At 43.6% G+C, this 27,237-nt stretch overlaps 1 protein-coding gene across 2 annotated transcripts in view; it reads left to right on the top strand.

Moving 5' to 3' along the window:
* Window positions 1-27,237, top strand: part of GLRB (glycine receptor beta) — a 205,677-nt gene that overhangs the window by 73,937 nt on the left and 104,503 nt on the right. For both annotated transcript variants that reach the window (XM_030192686.1, XM_030192685.1), the window contains exon 4: window positions 940-1,007. In XM_030192686.1, the coding sequence (XP_030048546.1) occupies window positions 940-1,007 (68 nt within the window). The remainder of the gene's footprint in view (window positions 1-939; window positions 1,008-27,237) is intronic.

Here is a 27,237-nt window from a genome sequence, read left to right as displayed (position 1 = left end):
GTAACTAAACTAACTTTAGCAAATTGGCTAGTGTACTATATAAAATTTTGTTATGAACAAATTGAAACTCCATTAAAGTTAAACCTTATCAAAGCTAAGGCAGTTAACATGGTCTTCCTGAGGTCTGATTTGCTGAATATCATATGCAGAGCAGTGGCTTAGTTTTTGCTTTCTATTTTCACCTTGCAGCACTGCTGGGACCAGACCACAGGCACAAAGAATGCATTTGATCAAACAATGCCAACTAAGTTGTCTTTGTAACATTAGCAATATTTGCTCCTGGACTGTTGAACAAGATATTAAAATGGAGCAGCCCTGAGTTTGGGAGTTGCCCTTTTGTGTGCCTAACTCATCCCGTTGAAGGAAAACTCATAGTTTCTCACCTGTGTATTCCATAGACAGCAGGATTGATAAAACATATAGCCCCTTCTACTTCCCCAAGTGTTGCATTCCTTCTTGAGATGTGAAACTGATTAAGATACCAAGAAGACTGTGGGAAGGGCTGTGCAAGCTTAGAACTCTACACTTAGTTTCAAGCTCTGGGACGGTTGTTCTGTCTCAGCACTGTTGGATGATGTTACCCACTTGTGTGTCTGATCAATTGTGCTGTCTACGGAAAATACCTGTTTGTTTATGTAGTTATTTGTTGCATTTATATCCCACATTTTCCCACCTTTTTGCAGACTCAATGTGGCTTACAGTATGCCGTAGTGGCAATCACCATTTCTGGATTGAGAAATACAAAGTGATATTGCATTAAGTTCATAAATGGTAGAGTAAATTCTAGAGTAAATTAGATAATCAGTTCATTTCCGATGTTCAGATGAGAAACAGTACTTTAGCGTTTTAGCCACCAACATCTACCATAGGAGGGCAGTCTTACATTTTATACTGTAATATAATTCATTTTTTTTCCATTTTTTTAATTTTGTTGAATAGGTATTCCAGTGGATGTCGTTGTGAACATTTTTATTAACAGCTTTGGATCTATTCAAGAAACAACTATGGTAAGACATATAGATTCGGTTTTAGAAAACTGTTGAAAAAATACAGGATTTCTTTCGTGTTTACCAATTGAAAGAGCCTTGGCAAAGAGACAGCCATAGTACCTTAAGTGGTATAAATATCTTCAATACTTTACAAAGATTATAAAAGTAGCCAGTTTTCATACTTATGGTTAGAAATTTATTTAAAAAGTCTTTAGAGTATTGCATAGATTTTATAATAGTTACAAGAATGTATGATCTACTATAAATGAAATTTGTAAACTAATTTGTACCTATGCAGAATCCTAAACTTGAGCACCTGTTTGAAAGAGCTGTTTGGTGGCAAAATATGAAGTGTGGCTTCAGAATTCCACTGACTGACAAACGAAAGCACGTATTTTCAAAGGAAATGGACCTCTCAAATTGGCCAAAAAAGATCCATCTGCTGAAAATGTCCAAATCGTGATTTTCTAAAGACAGAATTTGGATGTTTTGCATTGCAGTTCGTCCAGCTTGCAAGGGGTGTGTGTTGGAGGCGTGTTTTGGGTGGGACTAGGGCGTACCCACAATTGGGAATTCTTTCAGTGATAGATGTCCAAGGCAAAAAAGAAGGATGTTTTTATCGACCTGTTTCAGTCATGTCCAGGGTACAGAAAGGTGCCCTGATTGAGCTACTAACCACTGGAGGGATGAAGGCACAACCCCTTCTTAATCTCCCAGTGGTTACTGACCCCCTACCACCCCCCTCCAACCTAAGAAGTGAAAGTGACAGTGGATACCAGGCTCTATGACAGCTTCAGGTATTATGGCCATTCCTAATAGAGCAGCAAGCAATTGTAAGGCTTAGCCTAGTGGTCAGTAAAGTGGACTTAGAACAGTAGGACCTAAGTGTAACTCTCACTTTAACTCTTTCATTTCTTTACAAATATGTGAGCCCTCTTGGAACATAGAAATACCAAATGTGCTTGAATTTATAAGACACCTGCAAGCACGATGGCTAATATAGTGGTGTATCGTTAGGTTTTTATGTTACTAGATGGCTCATGATAGCATATAATGGAATTATGGTGGGATTTGTACCTGGGTCCTGTTGTTTAAAGTCCACTGCACCGACCACTAGGTTGCCCCTTAGTCATTTTGTAGAAATGATGCCAAAGAGAAGTTTTTGTGCCTGCTTTTTTGGCATTTGTATTTTGGATGTTTCTTTTTAGAAACTGGCTGTTCATTTTGGACGTTTTCAGTGCAAGAACATCCTTCTCACATATTTTCAAATAGGAAATCCCAATGTTTTTCATGTTCGAAAATGGCTGTGAGATGGACTTTTTTTTTTTTTTTTTTTTGCAATTCTGACTTAGATGTTCTTTCGAAAATGCCCCTCCATGGATCAGCTTTTTGCTTCCATGGAGTGATAGATTTCCTCTCCACTTTGGTCTTCTCAGATTTGTGCTAGCACAAATGTGAGAATGGAGAAGGGAATTGGCAGAGACTTCCTGCTTTGCTGATCTGGGGTGAATTCATATATTTTTTTGAACTTAAGTAGGTTGAAATTTGTCTTGTTAGAGTTAAAACTCTGGATAATTCACTATCCGGGTTCTTGAAGCCTTGATTGGCCACTGTCGGAGACAGGATGCTGGGCTTGATGGACCCTTGGTCTTTTCCCAGTATGGCGGTGCTTATGTACTTATCCTTCTTCACCATAATGGTTTTAATTATAAATATGCTTTTGATGTTAATTTTGGAATCATTTTCTATGATGAGAGTCACCATTTTAATTTAAATGCAGTCGACTTCCCTTTAATACATTTATTCAGTTGGTTTGTGGGTTTTAAACGGGCCTCCTGTTCCTCTGTGCTGGCTTCAGTAGATCAGTTTTGTTGAGAATGGTGGCCATTTTACTGCCAGGGTAACAAAATTCTGCACAACTCAAGGGAATGCAGAGAGCAGATGGGTGAATAGACCCCCTCCATCCCTTGGAGAGAAAAGAACAGAGGGGCCAGGATCAGCCGCTTGGGGGACCTGGGGCCCCAGATTCTATAAATCCTCATTCATTGTTTCAGGAGAGTGCTAGTGGAATTTCATAGCTAGGCCCTTGGCCAGCCAGGGGTGTATTTGGACTTCATCCCCTGTAAGTAAACAGACCAGGCTTTCTAGTGAGGGCTTGGACAGTGAGAGGGGCCATAATCTTGCCTCTGTCCTTGGTGGAAGACATCTGGGGTAAGATGACTTGGAAGAGGGGGGCTTCCTCCTGGGGGTGAGCTCTCCCCTTAGGAGGATGATAATTCTCTGGTGGTCAAGTTGCTTCGTAGGAAAGAACTGCCCTCTCTGACCAAACTTCTACTACAGTTCAAGAAGAGACCATGGATGGAGGCCTGATCTTGGAAGGGCTGCATAGGCCTTCCAAAGCCTTTCTGTTGCATTGTGCCCTCTTGCAGATGGATCTGGCTGAGTGGGAGATGACAGATGGCATCTTTCAGGGCACAAAGCTCCCTGAGAGGATCTGAATATGTTTCTTTGCTTCCCTAAGATAGACATCTTGGTGATAGCAGTGACTATGAAGAGTACTTATTTTGGTAGTGAATGAGTTAGCATTTAAGGATTATCATGCCTGAAAGGTAGCGTTGCTCCTTAAGTAAGCACTTGATGCTTCAGTGCTCGGGATCTAAGTATCTGCAGTGGTTTTGTAGTGAGGGCTGTCTTGCGGTGGTTGCAACAGATGCTCATCTCACCAGAGATGGTGCAGTTGACATCTATATGATCTTGTCCTCATCTCTTTCAGATTAGTGGCTTCCGTGGTGGTGGCCTGCAGGTGGCTGTGGCTCCAGCATTGGTTGACAAACTTGACCTCCCAAGTTGCAGCTAAGCAAGCTTCCTTTTGGAGGTCAGTTGTTTGGTGAAGACTTGAAAAAGCTTGATAAGGGTTAAGGTGAAGCTAGGCTGCAACAGCTCCTTGAGGGCAGGGTTATGTCCACAGCTTGTCCAACTCTGGCCAGAGCAAGAACCTTTGTTTGTTTTTACTATAGCCTTTATGCAGTCGAGTTCTTTAGAATGTGGCAAAACATCTGTTTCTGGTAATCCTGGTGGCTCCAGACTGGCCCGGATACCCATGGTATGCAGATCTGATTCGTTTATTGGTAGCATCCCTGGTCCTGTTGCCAAGGTGCTACTTCTTATGGAAGATCCATCCAGCTCCCTTTTGGCTTATGATTTTACTCGTTACCAGAGGCAGTGTCTGAAAAGCAGGGGTCACTCAGCTTCTTATTGCAACCTAAGCTGATCTTACCTTACCTTATTGTGACCAAGGCATGTAGATCTTGTAAGTCACTGGTGTATGTCTGCACTTGGCAAGTCTTCGAACGCAGATGTTTAGGGCATGGCCATATGGATTCTGGACTTCTGCTTGCATCTGGTATTCTCCAAGAACAAACAAGACTATAGTTCTCACATAATGGGTGGTTTAAAAAAAATTAATTTACTTAAGATGTTCAAAAACTTTAATGAGAAACTGCAAACAATTAAAAATACTTCAGTTAGATTGATTTTAAAACTACCTATGGCTAGTCGATGCACTGGTTACTAATAGAAGGAATAATCAAGTTTAAATTTTTCTGTGTTCTTCTTAAACACTTATATGGTAGCTCACTGGCATATATGTATAAGGAAAAGTAATAATTGAATTTTTTATTTTCCAACTCCAATAGATAAGAGATCAGTAATCTTATTTTATCTTTTTTTGTATACCAAGTTGTGAATATTTTGCAAGAACTCCCCAGAGATATACAATTAACTTTGGATTATCTAATTTTTTGTAGATAAAATGCTTTTAGATTAAATATATATGTTTGTTAGTTGTTAATTCCTAGAGATGTTCTAATTCTTTCACTATGATCCGCTTAGAGCTTAGTGGTATTAGAGGAATATAAATTTTAATGTTATGTTATCGATAGAGCCTTAGCTCGGACACAGCCCAGCATTGCATCAGCTTCTGGAAACTTACAACTCCTGGAAGTTTATCATAAGAGGAATTGAAGACAGGTTTGGGGGTAATTTTTAAGACATCTTTGGTAAAACTTAAGATCTTCAATTATGAAACTTTATGAGCAGGCCTGTCAATGCTGGAACAGTCTTTACTGACACAGTTTGGCTCCAGATTGGGAAAGTTTGATACAGTACTGAAGAAGATGAACTGTTTTGAATGAGTAACAGTTTTGAAGGATAAGAATGATGAAATGAAAGAACTTGGATGTTGTCCATAGGAATATTGAGAACTTTGAAAAACTGCTCCTTCCTTTAGGAATTTTCTGTTTTTCTCGTGTGCTGGGGAGAGGCATGTGTGCTGAAGCTCCCAGTTTAAAAACTATTTTGCTTCAAGATACTGTTTCTCCTACCTTTGGGTATACCTAAGTTGAAGGGCAGGTTGAAGGGTTATTTTCCCCAGATGCCAAAGGTTCCCTTGGCATGGCATGTCAGCATTAAGATCTGTGCGCAACACCTGAATTTGGCAGACATTTCTGCAGTTCTTTGGGCAGGAAAGAGCCTTGAGCTGAGATTTCACTTAGCCTGCAGAGTCCCTTGACTCCTCTGGGGCCATGAGGCAGCAGTAATGCTGTACAGGGGGAATGGAGTAGGAAGCTGCACCCTCGGATCTGTATTGGAAGAGGCAGTGTTTACCAACACCTGCAAGGAATCAAGATTCTGCATCAGGTAAACTACAGATAGTGTTGCCAGAAGGAGTACCGATGGATGGTTCAAGTCTGGTAACCGCGACTAGATTATCTTGAGAAGTAGCTTGAGTCTTAGATATTGGAATGGAATCTGGAGTGTGTTTACTTAAAGGACTGGACCTTTGTGCTACGGCTTTGAAGCAACTGCATAAACCAGCAAAGATCACCTTGGATTCAGTCTGGTTGGCCATAGAAGCCCTGTGGAAAATGTGGTTACTCAGCTTACATTTCCAGGCTCAAGTCTCTCAAGGTAGAGATTGAGTTTACAATGGAAGGTAGTGAAAACTCTAGTATGGGATTGAATTTAAGGATTTTGAATTTTCTATGCTCAGTTTCTCTCCAAAGGATATGTTCTATAGATTGTTAAATGAAGTTTTTAAATATCCAGACATTGGATTACCACCACTGTAGAAGATAAATTATATGTCTTCTATGAGGAAACCATCACAGATGGTGGATCAACAGACTTTAGTGGAGGTGTCTGTAGATAGCTTGGTCATTTGGCTCTTCTGAAGAAGAGATCACTTCTAGAACGACATTGCTTGTCTTGTTTGTATTTCTTCAGAATAGGAATGCCTTACTGCTTTTGTATTTTAGATTTCCTCAAGCACTCTTAATGGGAGAAAAGATTCAAATCTTCCTGGATGTATCTCAATGGACTTAAGAAAAGAGAAAAAGGTTTATGGCAATGTGTCAAGAAGTGATATTGCTGGGTGCTCATTTTCAACTTCGTTTTTTCTGTAAATGTGTGGCTCACCGTTTTATAAAATCTGATTCAATTAGTTGTTTTTTGTTTTAATTCTCAGTGCTGTCTTGGTTCTGCCCAGGTTTAAGAGATGGGACATAAGTATAAATAAAGGTTTATGGTCCTACTTTCTATTGCCTTCACTTATTTTCTTATTGCTTCCAGCTTTCCGTTGATTTTGAATTTGACAGCTTCTCTCTCTTGTGGAATACTTCCAGTGCATATCTGATTTATTATATTTCTTAAGTTATTTTTCTTGATTATATAATTAAGGGATATGCATTATTTCTGTGCAAAGATTTTCTTTAGATATTTTAGTTTCTAATAAAAATTAATTTAATTTTTTTCTCTTGTGTCCTCTATATCTGTTCAAGAAGATTGTCTGAATTCAGTGTTAGAATTACAGAGCTGCACAGGAATGGGGATCACGGAAAGCCCACGGGGATGGAAGAAATTGCAGTGGGAGCATAGTCAAAACCAGAATGAGGCATGGAATGCACTGAGACAATTGGTGCACCAGAGTGAGGCTTGGAATGTACTGAGAGAGGCAGTTGGATGACAAGAGAAGGGAACTTTTATCTTCCCTTCATACGCCAAATAACTCTCTTCCTGCAGCCTGTATTGAGGCACCAGTGAACTTCTCTCCTTCAATTTTGCCTGGAGAAGGGAACTTTTATCTTCCCTTCATACTCCAAATAACTCTCTTCCTGCCCTGTGATCGGCGCTGGATTTGTCTCCACATCTTACCCGCCCCTTGGACAACGGGGATAGGGCCTACAGCAACTTGCCTCAGTTGGACCAGCCAAGGATATCAGAACCAGGAACTGTGGAGTTCATACCTACAAACCGGCACAGACCACAGCAGTCTGCCTGGCACTGCCCTTTCCTCTCCAACTACTCAAGTTGTCATCCAGCCCATCCAAATCACATTTTTCTTTGGGCAGGAGATGACAATTTATTGCACGAGTTCCTAATATTGCACGGCGGTGCAATCCGAGAGTGCTGCCTTCTCCCCAACTCCTGCCACCTTCCAATGTGAGGCCCGGACGGCGACCTGAACGACGCACCTGAGCCCAATCCAGCAGTTAAGAAAAGGAGGTACACCTTCCGGAGGATATCTGAAGGGATCCCTGCTTCAACCACTGCAATAACGGCACCGCGGAGAGGGGAGGCCGAGCAACCAGCCACGTGGCGCGACCACATGGAGTGGTGGAACAAAGAAGCGCCACGCATGAAACGGAGACGATTGGTGACCAACGCCCTTCGACTCAGGCAGCCGGTCACCAACGCAGCGCTCTCGGAAGCGAAGTCTCTACACCAGCTGATCCAACACTTGCTTTTTCTCTAGGGGAGCACCGTTTTAAAAAAATCCATTCTAGCCTGACCTTATCCAAGCTGGGTGCAGTGCTCTCCTACCGCCCAACCCTGGGCTGCCCCTACCTGCTCCAGCTGTCTGCTTATCCTGGACCACAACCATCGCTCTAGAGACCACTACCCCCGACCATTGATACAGCTCTAGGACCGCACATCTAACTGTGAGTAAACCAGTCATTCTTAACCAGTCAACCCGCTCACCATTCCATAGAGCTTCAAAGCCGCCCCAGGCCGCATAGACAGCATCCTATGAACAAGGACCAACAACACAACCATAAAACCCGATCATCTAACAGCCCAAAGCGAACTAACACCAAAAGGAACACCGCCAAACTACTCCTAATAATTTACTCCTTATCCTTAATTCACCACACACTAACCACCCCTCTCACAGATACCAACAATATACCAACAATACACAAGCTCAACAGACTACCTAGATACAGTACATCTCACCAAAATAACAACAACCAAAACAATGGACGAACTACTATACGCGGACAAAATCAATACAAAGGCAAGAAAGGACAAAACAAACCCATACTACAAGAGAATAGACAACTAACAAAAACCAACACAACTTCGAACCTAGCTGACCTTTACCAAACAATTCAAGTGGGATACATAAACACCAAATCAGTAGTCAACAAAACAACAATAACAACAGACTGGATCACAGCAGACAACCTCGACCTACTATTCATCAGTGAAACCTGGATCCACGATCATAAGGACCCCATAATTTTAGATCTATGCTCTCCAGGCTACAAAATCAGTCACTGGACAAGAAAAGAAAAAAGGAGGAGGCATAGCACTAATCCATAGATCCCACTTCACCGTAACATCAACAGCCGAGTCCATAACACCCCAACTTGAAATCGCCTCAGAATCCACCATACAACCTTGCGTGACCACCTAAACGTTGTCTTGTTTTATAGACCACCAGGTAACTGGCATGAAGGCCAACCACACTTCATGGATTTCATATCGAATACTTGTGTATCTAACTCCAATCTACTGATAATAGGGGACATAAACCTACACCTAGAAGACCCTAACTCAACCAGTGCACGTGAATGCAAGGATTTCATCAAACTAGGGTACCTCAACTGGTCAAATATGCAAGCAACCCATGTCAAAGGACACACACTCGACCTCATCACACAAACTGTCCTCAGACCTAAACCTAATACTAACAAAATACAAAGTGGGCAGACATACCATGGTCAGACCACCACAAATTAAACCTATCCCTACAATGGCGAAAAAAGGCTCATACCACAATCAAGAACGCACAACCTACACCATGAGAGGCCAAATTGACCCTGTAACATTCTGGCAACAGGTCTACAAGAACGACTGGGTAGCACAAACGGACTCGAAACACTATCTCCTAGATTGGGACAACAGATGCAGAAGCATATTAGACAAAATAGCACCACTGCAAACAAGAACCTCACGAAGACACAACTTGATACCTTGGTTTAACAAACACCTGAAAAAATTAAAAACACAAGTTAGGAGACTTGAACGAGCATGGAATAAAATAAAAGATGAATACACACTTAACGCATGGAAACAAATGCAGAGAAAATACAAACATGCAATAAGACAAACCAAAAGGTCATATTACAAAAGCAAAATAGGGCCAGACTACAAAGACATGCATAAACATTTCCAACTCGTGAACAAACCACACCGGTTACCACAACCAACACAGACACCCCATCAGCAGACAACCTTGCTAAATACTTCAACGAGAAAATTATAAAGCTACGAATCACATTACCACTTAATACCACTGACCATGAAAAATTCATTGTCTGGACCCAATACCCGATGAATATCCAGCTGACCGAATCTGGACAAACTTTGCTCTACTCACCGATGAAACCGCCACCCAAGGGGATCAACAGGTTTGCCAAATCCCACTGCAAACTGGACATATGTCCCAATAACCTAATAAAATCCGCCCCTCAACACTTCATAGCAGACCTCGCGTCACACCTAAACTACATATTACAACATGGACTTTTCCCTAAGGATAAAGGAAACATACTACTCACCCCGGTACCTAAAGATTCAAAGAAAAAAGCAAATGACATAACCAACTACCGCCCGGTAGCATCCATCCCTCTGGCAGTCAAACTAATGGAAGGTATGGTAACCAAGCATCTTACAGACTACCTAAACAAATTCTCAGTACTACATGAATCACAATCAGGATTTCGATCCAACCACAGCACCGAAACAGTACTAATCACTCTCCTAACCAAATTCAAACAAGCAATTGCAACTGGCAAAAAGTGTACTTCTTTTATAATTCGACATGTCCAGCGCGTTCAACATGGTAAACCATAAAATACTATTAAACATCCTAGAATACTTCGGGATTGGAGGAAGCGTATTTAATTGGATCAAAGGCTTCCTAACCGCAAGAACATAACCTAGTGATATCAAATTCGAATACATCATCACCATGGAAACCAGAATGTGGAGTACCCCAAGGATCACCGCTTTCACTGACACTTTTCAACCTAATGGTGACGCCTCTAGCCAAATTGCTATCCAACCAAGGCCTTAATCCTTACATCTACGCAAACATGATCTAACAGAAATCACAAATGAAATCAAACACAGCTTCCAAATCATGAACTCATGGGCGGATGCATTTCAACTAAAACTCAACGTAGAAAAAACACAATGTCTCATCCTATCATCACAATATAACACGAACAAACCCACCACTATAAACATCCCAGACTACACCCTCCCTGTTTCAGATAGCCTGAAAATTCTTGGAGTTACAATTGACCGAAATCTCACACTAGAAAGCCATGCAAAAAATACAACAAAGAAAATGTTCCATTCAGTGTGGAAACTCAAAAGAGTAAAACCTTTCTTCCCAAGGGAAATATTCCGCAGCCTGGTACAATCAATGGTGCTAAGCCACCTAGATTACTGCAATGCCATCTATGCCAATCACTAAGAAACTCCAAACTGCCCAAAACACAGCAGCCAGACTCATATTTGGAAAAACGAAATACGAAAGTGCCGAACCCCTAAGAGAAAAACTACACTGGCTCCCACTTAGAGTGTATTGCGTTCAAAATTTGCACCCTGGTTCATAAAATAATTCACGGCGAGGCCCCGGTCTACATGTCAGACCTCATAGACTTACCAACCAGGAGCACAAAAGGTCAGCACGCACATTCCTGAATCTCCACTACCCCAGCTGCAAAGGACTAAAATATAAATCAACATATGCATCCAGCTTCTCCTACATAAGCACTACCAAAACGTCATAAAAACAATGCACGACCTAACAAACTTCCGAAAATCACTAAAAACCAACCTGTTCAAAAAGGCTTACCACAATGATCCATCCTAAATACCAGACAACGAAACTTATACCAGAACTTGACAAAACCGAACTCTCTATACTTGACTGCTTATATACTTTGTCACTAATGAACTTTAACGCAATACCACTTTATTTCTCATTCTGGAAATGAACTGTCTGTACCTGACTGCTTAATTTATTCTGTCACTTATGAACTTTAATGTAATACCACTTTGTATTTCTCAGTCCGGAAATGGCAATTGCCATTACGGCATAATGTAAGCCACATTGAGCCTACAAATAGGTGGGAAAATGTGGGATACAAATGCAATAAATGGAACACTCATTAGTTGAACAGAAATGGGAGGCTGTTGGGGTTGAGAAGAAATGAAAGACTGCGAGTGAGTAAGTAATAGCGTTGACTCCTGCGTGTATGGGTGGGGATGGCGGAGATTAAGTACAGGGATAGATGTGGATGGAAAGGATCTTAGCAGGTATGGGTGAAATTCCACTTGGGATGAGAGGGAACGGGTGAAATTTCTGTCCCTGTGTAACTCTTTAGTTAGAATCCCCCGAAATATGTACGCTGCATTAGTAAGAGCTTTTTATCTTGTGGCTGCAAAAGAGGCTATACAGTAGGACTCCTTTCCTCAGCTGTCTTTAATAGTTTAGATTTAAATGAATTAAATGTATGTATTTGAAATTCAAATATAGAGTATGTCAGTTCTGCTATTTTGTTAATTATAGTGGCATTGGAACAGGCCTGTGATTGGATCCTGAAGGTGTTTTTCAAATTTACCCCCTGCTTACTAAGCCATGCGCTAATGGTGACATAGCCCATTCAGAGTGAACGGGCTGTGTTACCACTACCGCAACGACAGCTGCTAGTGTGGCTTAGTAAACAAGGGTGTAAAGTACAGTATGTATATGAATATAAGAAATTTGTATTCATAAAACAATTTTTCAACAGACTTGGTTGAAAATGAGACTTAACAAAGTGGCTCTCCTTATTTGCAGCCACAAATGTGGATAGTGAAGCAGACATTTGAAATCCCAGGGCCTTTACATGTTTAGCAAAGGCTAGATTTTCTATCCATATATTCCAATTCACAGGTAGTTTTACTAGAAAACACTGAAGTTTTTAATGTTTTTTTTTTCATTCAAGTTGAATACTGTCTACACATCGATGATATAAGCGCCATATAAGGAAGTTCTTATATGGCGCGTAGCACTGTCTAGTGCACCCCAGGATGCACCAGGCAGGGGTTGGGTGTTGCCATTTTGCACGGGGCAAGCCCAGAGGAAGGAGGTGTTGCTCCTGCCCTTCTGCCTCCATCTTTTTCAAGGTACGGAGAGGGGGAAAGGGAGGGGTCGCTAGACCAGGGTGATTCTTGATGGGGGGTACGAGGGGAGAAGGGGAGGGGGTCGCTAGACCACCAAGGCCATTCTTGCTGTGAGGAGAGGGTCAGGGTCTACTGGGACCACCAGGGATTATGTAGTGGAAAGGGCGGGGGGGGGGGGGGGTCCACAAGACCAGATTGTTTTTTGAGTAGCTTGGGGGGGGGGGGGGGCTTGAGAGGATGGGTCCACTGGACCTCCCCCCCAAGCCCCTCTCCTTGCACAACTCAAAAAACTTAAGTTATGGCAAGTTGTCAAATGCATTTTACAGCTCCAGGTCGCAAATAGCGACCAATGCTCAGACGGGGATCCGTACTTCTCATTTCCATGTGATCCTCTTTGTACATTAGTTGCTGTTTGTGACCCAGTAATTTTTCCTATGGCACCCATATTTAATGGGTGCTGCTGTGCATTGGCCCCTCAAATCATGGTACAGATATAGCGTCCCCTCTTCTCCTCTGATTAGTAGCTGATTCAGAATTCCCTCAAAAAATGAAATTTAAACTTATGGACTAATTTATGCAGTTGAGTTTCCTTTTTGCTCTTGTTACATACTTACCTGTCAGGACACTCTCTCATGTAGCAAGTGAGCTGTGGCTTCCTCCTTCCTTTTTATACCATTGTAAGTTGCATCCAGGTTGGATTGGTTTCCCCAAAGTTTTTTAAACCCAAGAACTCCAACTCTGCCTTGCCCTTTGATAGGTCTTGTGTTTGAATTCCTGTGTTCCCTCTGTCTTCAGATGATGATTTTTCCTTGTCTTCTATTTCTGAATCTGAGCCTCCACCTCTGGTCAGTGCCTGATAACCAACTGTGATTCTGCTTGCTGAGTTTGCACTGTTCCTGATTCTGTGCTCATGATCTGGCTTAATTTACTATGCCCCGACCTTCATGTCTGTGCTTCTCTAGCCCCCTATTATCTGCTAACTAGCATGGAATCAGAGAAGAACACTAGGTTCATGCTTTAAGTCCTGGCAAATGCTGAGTACCAAAGGGCCAAACCTGAAGGGAATGGCAGCTGTTAAGTGAACACCCACAACCTAGGCCAAGGGCCTCCTGGTGTTCCAAGTAGTTGTCCAGCCATGACAGATTTAGTGTTTTAAAGTGACAGTAGAATATTTGCTGACTGAATAATGCATTAATATGCAATATTTTGGTACATTTGGGAGTTTACATAATTTGGGAATAGGTAGGAACTGAGATAAAACTGCAGAATCCTGAGCCATCTACTTACAGAGCAAAATTAGATTTGACAGTCAGATTCATTTTTCACGCACATTTACTGTGAAATGTGTTTTTCTATTAATCTGATTGTGAAGACACTCTTATTTTACAGTAGGTGTTTTATACCCCAAGTGGTCTTTCAGAACACAGCAATTGGCATAAAGATGATAGTCTAAGCTCAAGTGACACCAAATTAATTCCAGTGGTAATTTGTTCAATTCATCCAGTGCACATTCTTTGTTAATCCTTTCCTGTTTGTTGGCTGCAAATCCTGTGTCTGGAGCCAGCTGGCACTATAATACAGAACATTCAGCATCCCAATTTCAAACTTACTAGAAGAGCAAAAACTAAAACATTCAGCCTCACAAATGGGCATTCATTCTTTGTCCTTGAATTTTGTTGTTGGGCTGTAACAACATAGTAATAGCTGACAGGAATATATTCTAAAAAATATTTGTTGCAGAAGCTGTGTAAGCTTATTTTGACAAAAATAATGTAAAAATGGGCTGTACCATCATAATTACAGAGCATAATTACATGTCTAAAACAAGAAGGATCATTTAAGTTAGAGAAATAAATGTTATGTGTAGATCAGGTTGAATTGAGCATCAGGACTACATTTGCAATGTCACTTTTTAAATGTTAAAAAAAATATATCTGTAATAACTTGTTACCATAGGAGGAAATTGGATTTTTTTAAGCTTGATAGCTTTTGTTGGACCAAAATTAGAATTACTAAGAGATTTTATACATTGTTTTTTAAGGACACATGCTATTCTTTTTTCATATTTTCAGATTTGCTACTATTTAGTTATTTGTTTTGGTTGCAGTGCAGTGGAATTTTCAGATCTAGCAAAGTGAGGAATATCTGGAGCTTTTTAGAGACTTATATTCCAAACCCTGGGATTTCCTGCAGGTTAACAGTCTCTCTTCCTGAGAAAGCTTGCTATGGATACAAATAAGCTCTGTAGCAAACTTGCACAGGAAAGTTTGCTACAGCACCTGTGAGTTCCATGGACTACGTCTGCCAGACGGTAAAAACTGTCATAGCACTGACATCCAGGGGCCTCCAGATAGACTCTCCAGCGCTCTTGCAAAAGTGACAGGAGGAGGTTGTTGAATTTCGTCAGCATGTGCCTCGCTGCTCATTTCATCATCTGTTGCATCATCAGCTGTTGTTGCCTGCGTGTAGGTGCATATCTGGACATCAGTGCTGTCGTCAGCTGTTTGTAGATCGTAATCAACAGCTACGTAGCGATGAAATTCCTCTTCAGTAACACTGGCTGGGATGTCAATAACCTCTTCATCTGACGCGTTTACAACAGCTGCATCTGTTTCGTCCCTCTCCACATCCTTAACAAAGCTTGCCCGCTTGTAGCAGTTCACAATGGTTGCCTGTATAACATGATTCCAGGCTTCTTTCTGCATATGTAGGGAATCCAACAGTGATAGATTAGGAGCCAGTTCAACAGCATGTTTATCCTTGCCAGTCTGGTCATCCATAAAGCTCATCAGATGACGTAGCACAAGAGCCCTATAATGTTTGAAATTGGCTATTCTCCGAGGACAAGCAGGCTGCTTGTTCTTACAATTGGGTTGATGTGTGCGGTGGCCCAGGAACCGGCAAACATTTTGCAAGCAAAATAAAGAAAACTTTGTGGAATGTTCCGGAATTGCGCATGTGCAAATGTCTTCTCGCCCGCCTCTCCAGTTCTTTCTTCACCGCGGTTAGGTGCGGCAGTGTTTTTCTACTGCGCGCCGTTCGGCCCAGGAGGAGAATTTCTCTTCACGGTTATTTCTTCGTGCATTTTTGTTTTTTGTTACAATTCTTAAAGACAATTAAAAAAAAGGTTTATTTTTCCCCGTAGTTCTTATTTTTTGTCCACTTTTTAAGTTTCCTTTCTTTTTTGATGCGGCTGGCCTTTAGGCCGCTCGGTCGGGTTTTTTTTCCATTTTTTGTGCTTTTTCTTCTTGGCACAATCACATCGTTTGATTTCGCCGAAGCCGTTTTTTCTTCCATGACATCGAAGACACCCAGCGGCTTCAAACGTTGTACTTGGTGCAACCGGATCATCTCAGGTACCGATACCCACGCCTGGTGTATCCAGTGCCTTGGGCCCGACCATAGCCCAGCCGCTTGTAGTCTGTGTCTTCGTATGAAGAAGCGGACTTAAGTGTCTCGAGAGGCTCAAAGACAGAAGCTTTTTGGAGCCGGGTCTGGTCTTTCGACGTTGACATTGACAGGGGCATCAGTGTCAAGGAGTCAGGTAATGGCTGCTGAGAGACCAACTCGCGCTGGGAGCAGTGAGATGTCGAGTGGGTCTCCACCTGTCTCGAGGCCTCCTGCTATGCAGGCCCCACGGGACCAACCTTTGTCGGACCCGGCCCCGAGGAGACATGAGGATTCCACGTCTTCCTCATCGGTACCAAGGAGTCTCGATGATGGGCGTCGAGCAAAGTCTAAGAAGCACCGTCATCGTTCTCTGACGCATGGTGCCGGGAGCTCCGGGGTGTCGAGAGAGTTGGCACCCGAGAAGCATCGGCGCTGAGAGGACCGCTCCCCCTCCATAGAGGAGGTGCCGATGCGTCAGTCTCCTAGCAGCCCGGTACCTGCTCCAGAGCCTCCACGGATTCTGACACCACCTGTTCCACCGGCCCCACAGTCTTTTCCGATGGCGGCTCTTGACGAGCGTATCCGGGCCTTGTTTCCAGAACTTCTGGAAGGCTTAAAGTGATAATCAGCTTTGATGTCGAGGATGCTTGCGCCCTCTGTGTCATCTGCTGTAGCGGTGCCTGGCCCTTCACCTGTGGTGAGGTCTTCGACTCCGGTGCTGCCTGCGGCATCTGTGTCGGCTGCCACCCAGGTTGACTCCCCTTCGATGTCGGTAGAGGGAACTTCGCCGCAGTCGGATCGGGTGTCGACTTCTCGACATCGCCATGGAGGATATCGTTCTTCGGCGTCGAGACAGGTCCAGTGTCAGAGTACTTTCACTCAGGTTGCGTCTGACACTGAGCAGGAGCGCTCGTGGGAATCCGAGGAAGATCCCAGGTACTTCTCTTCCGATGAGTCTTTTGGGATTCCCTCTGATCCTTCTCCTCCACTGGAAAGAAGATTATCTCCACCAGAGAGTCTTTCTTTTTCCTCTTTTGTCCGGGAAATGGCTATGGCTGTTCCTTTCCCTGTGGAGGTTGAGGATGAGCCCAGGTCTGACATGCTGGAAGTCCTGGATTATTCTTCTCCACCTAAAGAGGCTGTGACAGTCCCTCTCCATTAGGTACTGAAGGAAGTCCTTTGGAGAAACAGGTCCGCCCCTCTGTCTGGTCCTGTGGTTCCCAAGAAAGCAGAATCCCAATATCGGATCCACGGTGAACCTGGAATGAGGTCCCAATTACCCCACAATTCCACGGTGGTGGATTCCGCTGTCAAGAGAGCCAGGAGTACTAGAGACTATGCTTTGGTGCCCCCAGGCAGAGAAGCTAGGACTCTTGATTCTTTTGGGAGAAAGACGTATCAGGTCGCTCTGCTCGCGTCCAAGATCCAATCATACCAGCTTTTCACGAGAATACACTTGCGGGCCTCGATAAGTCAACTGTCCAGCCTTGGTTGATGCGCTCCCTGCGGAGTTGGCCGAGCCTTTCACCAGGTGGTCAGGCAGCAGAAGGCGTGTCGCAAGTTCCTGGCCAAGGGTACTTTTGACACTTTTGACGTTACATCCAGGATCGCTGCTCAAGGTATAGTGATGCACAGACTCTCACGGCTGGGTGTCTCTGACCTGGATCATTTGGTCCAGCAGCGGATGGCGGATGTTCCTTGCCGGGGGGACAATATTTTTGGAGAAAAAGTAGAGGATCTTGTTAATCAGATTAAAAAGCATAATGATGCTATGGATTTTCTCTCCCACTGGGCGCCTTCTGCTACAGCCTCCTCATCTAGGAGGTTTTTTGGAGGGAAGAGAAGTGCTCCCTATTCGTACTCTAGGCGTAGGTACACTCCTGCTTCTCGGCGGCCTGCCCAGGCTCAGCCCCAGCAAGCATCTAAGTCCCATTCTGCTCCTCAGCAAAAGCAAGGGGCGGGCTTTTGACTGGCTCCAGTTCAGTATAGCTTCTGTCAAAGTGTCCGTGCCGGATGACTTGCCAGTAGGAGGGAGGTTGATGTTTTTTCACCAAAGGTGGCCTCTCATAACCTCTGACCTCTGATATCCAAACCTCCAAATTGCCCTCCGGGAGCTCATTCTTACAGCTCCCAGCACAGGCAGCTACTTGCAGAGGAACTCTCTGCCCTTCTAAAGGCCAATTCGGTCGAACCCGTTCCACCAGGGGAAGAAGGTCTGGGATTCTATTCCAGGTACTTCTTTGTGCAAAAGAAAACGGGGGATGCGTCCCATCCTAGACCTAAGGGGCCTGAACAATAATCTAGTCCGAGAAAAGTTCAGGATGCTTTCCCTGGGCATCCTTCTTCCCATGATTCAGGAAAATGATTGCCTATGCTCTCTGGACTTAAAGGACGCTTATACCCATATCTCGATACTCCCAGCTCACAGGAAGCATCTTTGGTTTCGGCTAGGAACACAGCACTTTCAGTACTGTGTACTGCCCTTTGGCCTGGCGTCTGCGCCCAGAGTGTTTACTAAGTGCCTGGTTGTAGTCGCAGCGTCGCTACGCAGACTGGGAGTGCATGTCTTCCCTTATCTCGACGATTGGCTGGTGAAGAGCACATCGGAGGTGGGTGCTCTGCAGTCCATGCGAATGACTATTCAGGTATTAGAGCTACTGGGGTTGGTGATCAATTATACCAAGTCCCATCTCACCCCCAGTTCAAAAATTGGAGTTCATTGGAGCACTGTTCAACACGAAGACAGCTCAAGCTTTTCTCCCCGAGGTGAGGGCAGACAATCTCCTGTCCCTAGTGTCTATGGTTTGAGTGTTTCAACAGATCACGGCTCGGCAGATGTTGAGACTTCTGGCGCACATGGCCTCCAGAGTTCATGCAACTCCCATGGCGCGTTTACACATGAGATCAGCTCAATGGACCCTAGCTTCCCAGTGGTATCAAACTGCGGGCAGTCTAGAGGATGTGATCCAACTGTCCACCGACTTTCGGAATTCCTTGCAGTGGTGGATGATTCGGCCCAATTTGACCTTGGGACGTCCATTCCAAATTCCTTAGCCTCAAAAAGTGCTGACGACGGATGCATCCCTCTTGGGGTGGGGAGCTCATGTAGATAGGTTTCACACTCAAGGAACTTGGTCCCTTAAGGAAAAAGGTCTGCAGATCAACCTCCTGGAATTAAGAGCGATCTGGAACGCTCTAAAGGCTTTCAGAGATCGGCTGTCCAACTAAGTAATCTTAATTCAGACAGACAACCAGGTTGCCATGTACTACACCAACAAGCAGAGGGGCACCGGATCTCGCTCTCTGTGTCAGGAAGTTGTCCAGATGTGGCTTTGGACACACCGTCACGGCATGTTTCTCCAAGCCACTTATCTGACAGGCGTAAACAACAGTCTGGCCAACAGGCTGAGCAGGATAATGCAACCGCACGAGTGGTCACTGAACATGGGCAGAGTCCGCAAGATCTTCCAAGCGTGGGGCACCCCCTCGGTGGATCTTTTTCCACTCAGATCAGTCACAAATTCCCTCAGTTCTGTTCCATGCTCCAGGCTCATGACAGACTATCGTCAGATGCCTTTCTCCTACATTGGGGAACGGGCCTTCTGTATGTGTATCCTCCCATACCTCTAGTTGGGAAGACTTTGCTGAAACTCAAGCAAGACTTTGGAACCATGATTCTGATAGCTCCTTTCTGGCCGCGCCAGATTTAGTTCCCTCTTCTTCTGGAGTTGTCCTCCAAGGAACCATGGAGGTTGGAATGTTTTCCAACCCTCATCACCCAGAACGAGGGGTTGCTTCTGCATCCCAACCTCCAGTCTGGCTGTTATGGCCTGGATTTTGAGAGCTTAGAATTCGCCTCCTTGGGTCTTTCAGAGGGTGTCTCTCGAGTCTTGCTTGCTTCCAGGAAAGATTCCACCAAGAGGTGTTACTTTTTCAAATGGAGGAGGTTTGCCATCTGGTGTGACAGCAAGGCCCTAGATTCTCTTTCTTGTCCTACACAGACCCTGCTTGAATACCTTCCACACTTGTCAGAGTCTGATCTCAAGACCAACTCCGTAAGAGTCCACCTTAGTGCGAATAGTGCTTATCATCGCCGTGTAGAAGGTCAGCCGATCTCCGGACAGCCTTTAGTTGTTCGCTTCATGAGAGGTTTGCTTTTGTCAAAGCCCCCTGTCAAACCTCCATCAGTGTAATGGGATCTCAACGTCGTTCTCACCCAGCTCATGAAAGCTCATTTTGAGCCACTGAATTTCTGCCATCTGAAGTACATGACCTGGAAAGTCATTTTCTTGGTGGCTGTTACTTCAGCTCGTAGAGTCAGTGAGCTTCAGGCCTTGGTAGTTCACGCACCTTATATCAAATTTCATCACAACAGAGTAGTCCTCCGCATGCACCCTAAGTTCCTGCCAAAGGTGGTGTCATAGTTCCATCTCAACCAGTTGATTGACTTGTCAACATTTTTCCCCAGCCTCATACTCGCCCTGGCGAAAGCAGTTTACGTACCTTTGAGTGCAAGAGAGCATTGGCCTTTTTCGTGGAGCGGAAGAAGCCCTTCAGACAGTCCGCCCAGTTGTTTGTTTTTTTCAATCCCAACAGGAGGGGAGTCGCTATCGGGAAAACGCACAATCTCCAATTGGCTAGCAGATTGCATTTCTTTCACTTTTGCCCAAGTTGGGCTGACTTTACAGGGTCACGTCACAGCTCTTGATGTTAGAGCCATGGCTGCGTCAGTGGACCACTTAAAGTCGGCCTCCATTGAAGACATTTGCAAGGCTGCAACATGATCATCAGTCCACACATTCACATCTCACTACTGCCTTCAGCAAGATACCCGACGTGATAGTCGGTTTGGGCAGGTGGTGCTGCAGAATCTGTTCTGGGTTTAGAATCCAACTCCTCCCCCCTAGGCCCATTTTGATTCTGTTCCAGACTGCACCCTCAGTTAGTTGATTTATGTTTCCATATGTTTGTTATGTCCTCGCCGTTGCGAGGCCCAGTTGACCAATGTTCATTGTTTTGGGTGAGCCTGGATGCTAGGGATACCCCAGTTGTGAGAACAAGCAGCCTGCTTGTCCTCGGAGAAAGCGAAGATACTTACCTGTAACAGGTATTCTCTGAGGACAGCAGGCTGATTGTTCTCACAAACCCGCCCTCCTCCCCTTTGGAGTTGTTGTTGTGTTTATGCTTTTTCATTAAACTAGAGAGGCACGCTCGTTCGGGCAGGAAGACATTCGCGCATGCGGTTCGCGTTGCTCGCGCGACGGAACGTTCCACAAAGTTTTCTTTATTTTGCTTGCAAAATGTTTACTGGTTTCTGGGCCACCGCGGATGTCGACCCAATTGTGAGAACAATCAGCCTGCTGGCTTCGGTGAATACCTGCTACAGGTAAGTATCTTCGCTTTATACCCTTATCCATAGGTTGGATCAGAGAGGTAGTGTTTGGTGGCAGGAAGACGACCTTGACGTTAGACAACCTGACAGCATCCCTGTGTGCAGCACAATTATCACAAAGCAACAAAATCTGACGCTTTTGTGCCCGTGTTCTAGTGACTAACTTCCTTAGCCACTGCTTCCAAATTTCCCCAGTCATCCATGAATTTGCGTTAGCCTCGTATGACATAGGAAGTCGCTTAACTTTCTTGAAGCAACGGGGCTGTTTGCTCTTTCCAATGATGAGGGGTTCCAACTTCTCACTCCCATCCATATTACAGCAAAGGAGGATCGTCAGTCGGCCCTTCGATGTTTTTCCTCCAGTAGTTTCAGCATGTTTGAATGCAAGTGTTCCATCTGGAATCGCTCGCCAGTAGAGACCGTTTTCATCAGCATTGAAAATGTCACGAGGTGCAAACTCGTTCAAGATGGCAGGAAGAACTGAAGCAACCCAATTTTCAGCACCAAAGTCTCACCATGCTGTTTCTTGAATTTTATGTTGTTCCTCTCCTTCCATCTTTCCAACCGTCCAACAGTGGCTTTGAATTCAGTTAGTCCATGACTTTCAGCAAGCTGGTTAGCTTTCTCCCTGAGCAGTGGACCACTGACAGGAAACTGTTTGCTCCTGATTCGAGAAAACCACCAAAGAAGAGCATCTTCTACCTCCTCAGCTTTTCCCGCCCTTTTACCTTTCCTGTGTGGATTTGTATTATTTTGCTAGTCTTCCAGAAGCTGATCTTTCTGCTTCAAGACACGTGAAATTTGACTGGGATTGACACCATATTCTTTAGCAATAGATGCTTGACTTTGTTTTCAAATTTTTTAAGAACTTCTATTCGTTCTGCCAGTGTTAAAGTCTTACAGTTGCGTGACGACGACTCCAGCGTACACTCTTAACAACTTTCTTTCGCTTTTTCTGCCTGTGGCAGTTAACCGAGATTTCAAATTTACCACCCCTTTGTCACGTGCCAATTGGCTTCCATATTTCATGCGCGCGCTTATGCAGAGTCTTTCCTCACGCATATAAGCGAATCTTGCACTTATCAGTGGTGCACTAAACTGAAGTTTGTTCCCATAGAAATTGATGGCACCCAAAATGGTACCGAAGTACGGCATGCAGTTAAACAGAGCATGTTCTTATCTGACATGCACTTAAATGGAGTGCACTGTATTTATACGCTGAATATATAACGGGAGGAGAAGGCAAGAGAAGGAATGATTGGATGGTGGGATAGGTGAAACAGTTGAAAATATGGGGGTACGGAATGGGAATATGGATAATTGAGTTAGAGGGAAAATTATTGAATATGATGACAATAACAAAATATATTGTGTATAATACAACAATTTTAGCATAATATGTTTGTGAAACCCTGTAAATTAATAATAAAAAAGCCACACACATCAAAAGCAGTGAGGTTTTTCCAACCAGCATAACCAGTACAAACTTTATGACCCAACATGGCTGTGTTTTGGTACAAAGAATGCCTCCATCAGGCATACCTCATCAAATAATCAGCTAGTAAAAAGGAGCAGCGTTCACAAAGAAACAGTGTCTCAATAATTCTCTTCCAAACCACAAAGAGCATTAGAACAAAGGGAGAGTCGCATGTTTGCTTGTTATAGAATCTATACTGAAAGCCATATAAAAACACAATCAACTCAAGGGGAACAAGAAGGAAGAAGGGAAAAGAAAAGGGGAAAAATGCACTCAAACAGGTGGAACGGAAAGGGAAGCAGAATGGACCCTGTTGACAAAAGGCAACGTCACAAGTTATAGAACTGTGAGGGTTAAAAAGATTCTGGAGAAACCGCTCCTAGGAAACATGTACTTACGAGAATGGGTCACAATAATGCATGAAGCTTGAAAGAACTGTGGCAGCACTACAGTATAAAAAGTAGTGCCACAAAGTTGCTGTGTCATTTAAAGACCAAAAAGGGCGCAAAACTGGTGTAGCCTCAAAATGAATAATGCATCAATGATGTCATATCCCACATAAAAAAATGAACATTTATAGCAACCCATTAGAAACCAAATTATTAATGCTTACAAAACTATGCTAGCGTTTTTAGCACGCAGTAAAAATTAGCACGCACTAATGCTAGAGACACCCATAGGTAAATATGAGTGTCTCTGACATTAGGGTGTGCTAAAAATGCTTGCGCTCCTACAGCGCGACTTGGTAAACAGGGCCCTATATTTGGGAATACAAAAAATTAATAATGATGGAAAAAAACAGCATCTATATTAATAATTCTCACCTCAAACATTCTGGAGCTCACTCTGTGGCAGGGAAACCCTGGAGCCCTCCACTTAGGCTGTCACCACTCACTGTCACTCTTGCACCACTCACTCTCACTGATAGACCCACCCACAGCCACACCCCTTCCGCACATAATTGCCTACCTCAACGTTCTAATGAAGCTGCAACTTCCGGTTTGTGAGGTGCCAGAGATCGGAATTTAGCCCCATTACTATTTGCCCCGCCCTCGCTTCAAACGTGATGACGTTGAGGGCGGAGCTATGACACTTGACCAATCGCATCGCTCAGCCCTCAACGTCATCACGTTTGACGCGAGGGCGGGGCATACATCGATCTACTACACGACGACGATTGGAGAGAGTGAGCCAGGCAGGCTGTAGGTCACAGGCAGCGAGGGAGCCAGCCAGCCACTCTCTATGTCGCGGGGCGGGGCGCCCACGACCACCCTGAAGCACGGAGGGTAAGTCCAGCATCAAGGGGAGGAGGATGGGAACGAAAGCGCCTTGCTAGCGCCCGTTTCATTGGCCTCAGAAACGGGCCTTTCTTACTAGTATAAAATAAAAAAGGGCTAAACAAAACCTCTGAGAAAACTCAGAGTGTACTAGCAAGGTTGCCAGACTATAAAAACTAATTTTAAATGTAGGGCTTAACGAGCAACTGCTAAGTATAACAAGGAAATATAAAATACAAGTTAGTTCAAAAAAATGACATGGGATTCAAAATGCAAGAAAAAATCTGCAGTTTACTAGTGCAAATCTTAATGCATTGAAAGTGACTATTTCAAATGTGAAAAAAGGATGTGATAACAAAAGAGAACTGCTGAACTTTGTGAAGTAAAAAAAATGAAATAAAAAAAAGAATGTCTAGCTGCTTCTTCATCAACATTGACGACTATGTGAAAAGATAAAAGGAAAACTGTGGACTTGTGTAAAAAGTGATAATCTGGGGGGGGGGGGGGGGCATGAAAAGAGAAATTCTAAAAAGGAGACCATGACGTGTGCTTGCCCAAAGTAATAATGAAACTAAACAAACAATGGAAAAAGGAAAGGAAACAAGGAGGACGGGGAAAAATGAAGAAAAGAGTGAAGAAGAGGAATAGAAACAGAGAAGAAAGGCGGCCAGCCTGTCATGTGTGATGGGAGACCTACAGTCAGGCTTAGCAGGTGCCCCATTTGTCCAGCCCTTTAGTAGCTGTTTAACAACAAAATGACTTGTGGGACTGACTGCACCTAATGTCTTGAGGAAAAAACTGATTCCTGCCAAGTGACCACGCATTTCCATATGTGTGACGCTTCAAACTGCCAAACTGTTGCTGGGAGTGGTGTATTGTGGATGTTGGCTGATGGTGCGAGCAGGCAAAACTTTGTGAATTTAGAGCAAGAGAGAACTTCAGCAATAATGTTATGCTCCCCAGGAACATGATTAGCTTTATCTTTATAATTTTTATTTATTAAATTTTACATTTATATCAATATAACATAAATGTAGGAAATACAGAAAAAATTATTACTAAGCAAGAAAATTACCTGCAAGTTTAAATCAAAAATATTTCTAATTTTTACTTTGTCCACAACATAATGAATCAAGAGCTAGGAAATTCTGACATTAAAGTATTTAAATAAGGGGAAACAGAAAGAAAAGAGAGAGAAAAAAAAAAAAAGGAAGAAAAGGGGAGAAAAAAAAAAATCTCTCTTCCCCCTTTTCTCCCCCTCTTCCCTCTCTTCCCCCTTCCTCCCCTTCCTATTTTAACTGAGCGGACGGGAATTACAAACAACCACAGCCGATTCTAACAGCATTACCTTAATTACGGGTACTATTCCTGGGGTATAACATTCTTTTCCTTTGCTTCAATGAAATCTAATAATTTCTTAGGGTTAAAAAAAAGGTAGTTCACCAAATTCAAGGTAATACAACATTTACATGGAAATTTCAAAATAAAAGTTCCACCTAATTTTAAAACCCGTGGTTTATACATCAAAAATTCCTTTCTTTTCTTCTGAGTGACTCGCGCCAGATCAGGGAAAATTTGTATTCTTTGACCCATGAATAAATCCTTCATATGCCTGAAATATAACCGCAAGATGTTATTGCGGTCGAGTTCAAGTGCGAATGTCACCAGCAATGTAGTGCGTTCGGTAATTAAATCAAGAGAAGACTCCAGGAATTCTGTGAGGTTCAGTTCCATGGTAGGAGACACCTGAGGTTTATCTTTAGGTAATGAAAATGTCCCAGTAATATACTGGGTTCTCGTTATAGGGGGATAACCCTCTTCTGAGAGTCCCAGTATATCTTTGAAATATTTTTTCAACATATCCAATGCATTAATTAATGGAGATTTGGGGAAATTTAAAAATCTCAAGTTACTCCTCCGTCCATTATTCTCAAGGTATTCCAATTTTCGATCCTGGATTTCTCGTTCCTTAATTAAAGCCTCTGTTAAATTTTGTAATTTCTCAATCTGTCCTTCAATTTTTTGAGTCTTAACATTCTGCTCTTGAACTTGTTCAGCCATTAATTGATTAGATTTCTTTATATCGGTGATTTCATTTTTTAAGGAAGAATTCAGCAGAAGTAGATTGCTATTCACTCCCTTGATAGCATCCCACAATATATTCATTGTAACCACTGCAGGTCTTTTCAAAACTCCGGTACTCACGGCCTCCATCTCCCGGGCAGTTGTAGCAGATCCTCGAAGAGAGTCCTGCATTGCTGTTCCTCTGTCCGGGGTAGATGTGCTCGTGGGTCCTCCCTCAACAACCTCTGTAGAACCAGGATTCTGCAATGGTTCCAGTCGTTGTGACCCCAGGAGAAACAAATCGCTTCCAGGTCGCGGAGGTGCAGTGTGGGAGGGAGGGCTGAGCGTTACTCCCTCAATGCTGCACTCGGCTCTCAACTGGGCCGAGTTCATCGAAGTGGGTGTCCGAGTTCCAGGGACCCCAACCCCAAAAGTGTCCAGAGTCGTCTGACGAGTGGTGGAAATAGTCTGCGGGACCACGGAGGTAGGAACCGCCACCTTTCCTTTTCTCTTCCCCATCGATAGGTTAGAGAAAATTCCGCTACAGCAGCGCGTCTGTGGAAAACCTCAGGAGCAGGCTGACCCGACATCCGTTCACGACGCCATCTTGATTCTTAATATCGGAACATGATTAGCTTTAAAGTAAATTTTATAATGCATGCAGGTCAACACTATTTCCCTTAGCAGTATGATGACTCTCTCATTGTTAGAGGACAGCTTATTAATCACTTCTACCAATGCCATGTTGTCTGCTCAGAAAACTTATGTGCTTATTGGTGATGCTCGGTGCCCAAATGACCAGTGCTACAAATATGGAAAACAGTTCTAAAAAGATAATGTTGCGCATTACCCCGATGCATGCCAACAAAATGGCCATTTTTCCAAGCACCATGAAATATATGCTGAAACCTATTCCCCCTAAGGCGTCTGTTAACAGCTGCAGCTCAGTATTGCTCAATGCCAGAATATTCTCCCATTGAATGATCCCAGGAAGGAGTCCCACACTCTCAAGTCTTCGTGGATGGATTGTGTAATGCGTATGCGATGGTGACTTCTTCTGACTGCAATGGTCACCAAGGCAAGGCGCCGGGAAAATATGCGACCCATGGGAATAATACATGCTGC

Source organism: Microcaecilia unicolor, chromosome 2 (assembly GCF_901765095.1).
Source record: "Microcaecilia unicolor chromosome 2, aMicUni1.1, whole genome shotgun sequence".
NCBI classification, from domain to species: Eukaryota; Metazoa; Chordata; class Amphibia; order Gymnophiona; family Siphonopidae; genus Microcaecilia; species Microcaecilia unicolor.
The sequence above is the reverse complement of the archived record's forward strand: the minus strand, read 5'-3'. Positions and strand labels throughout refer to the sequence as shown.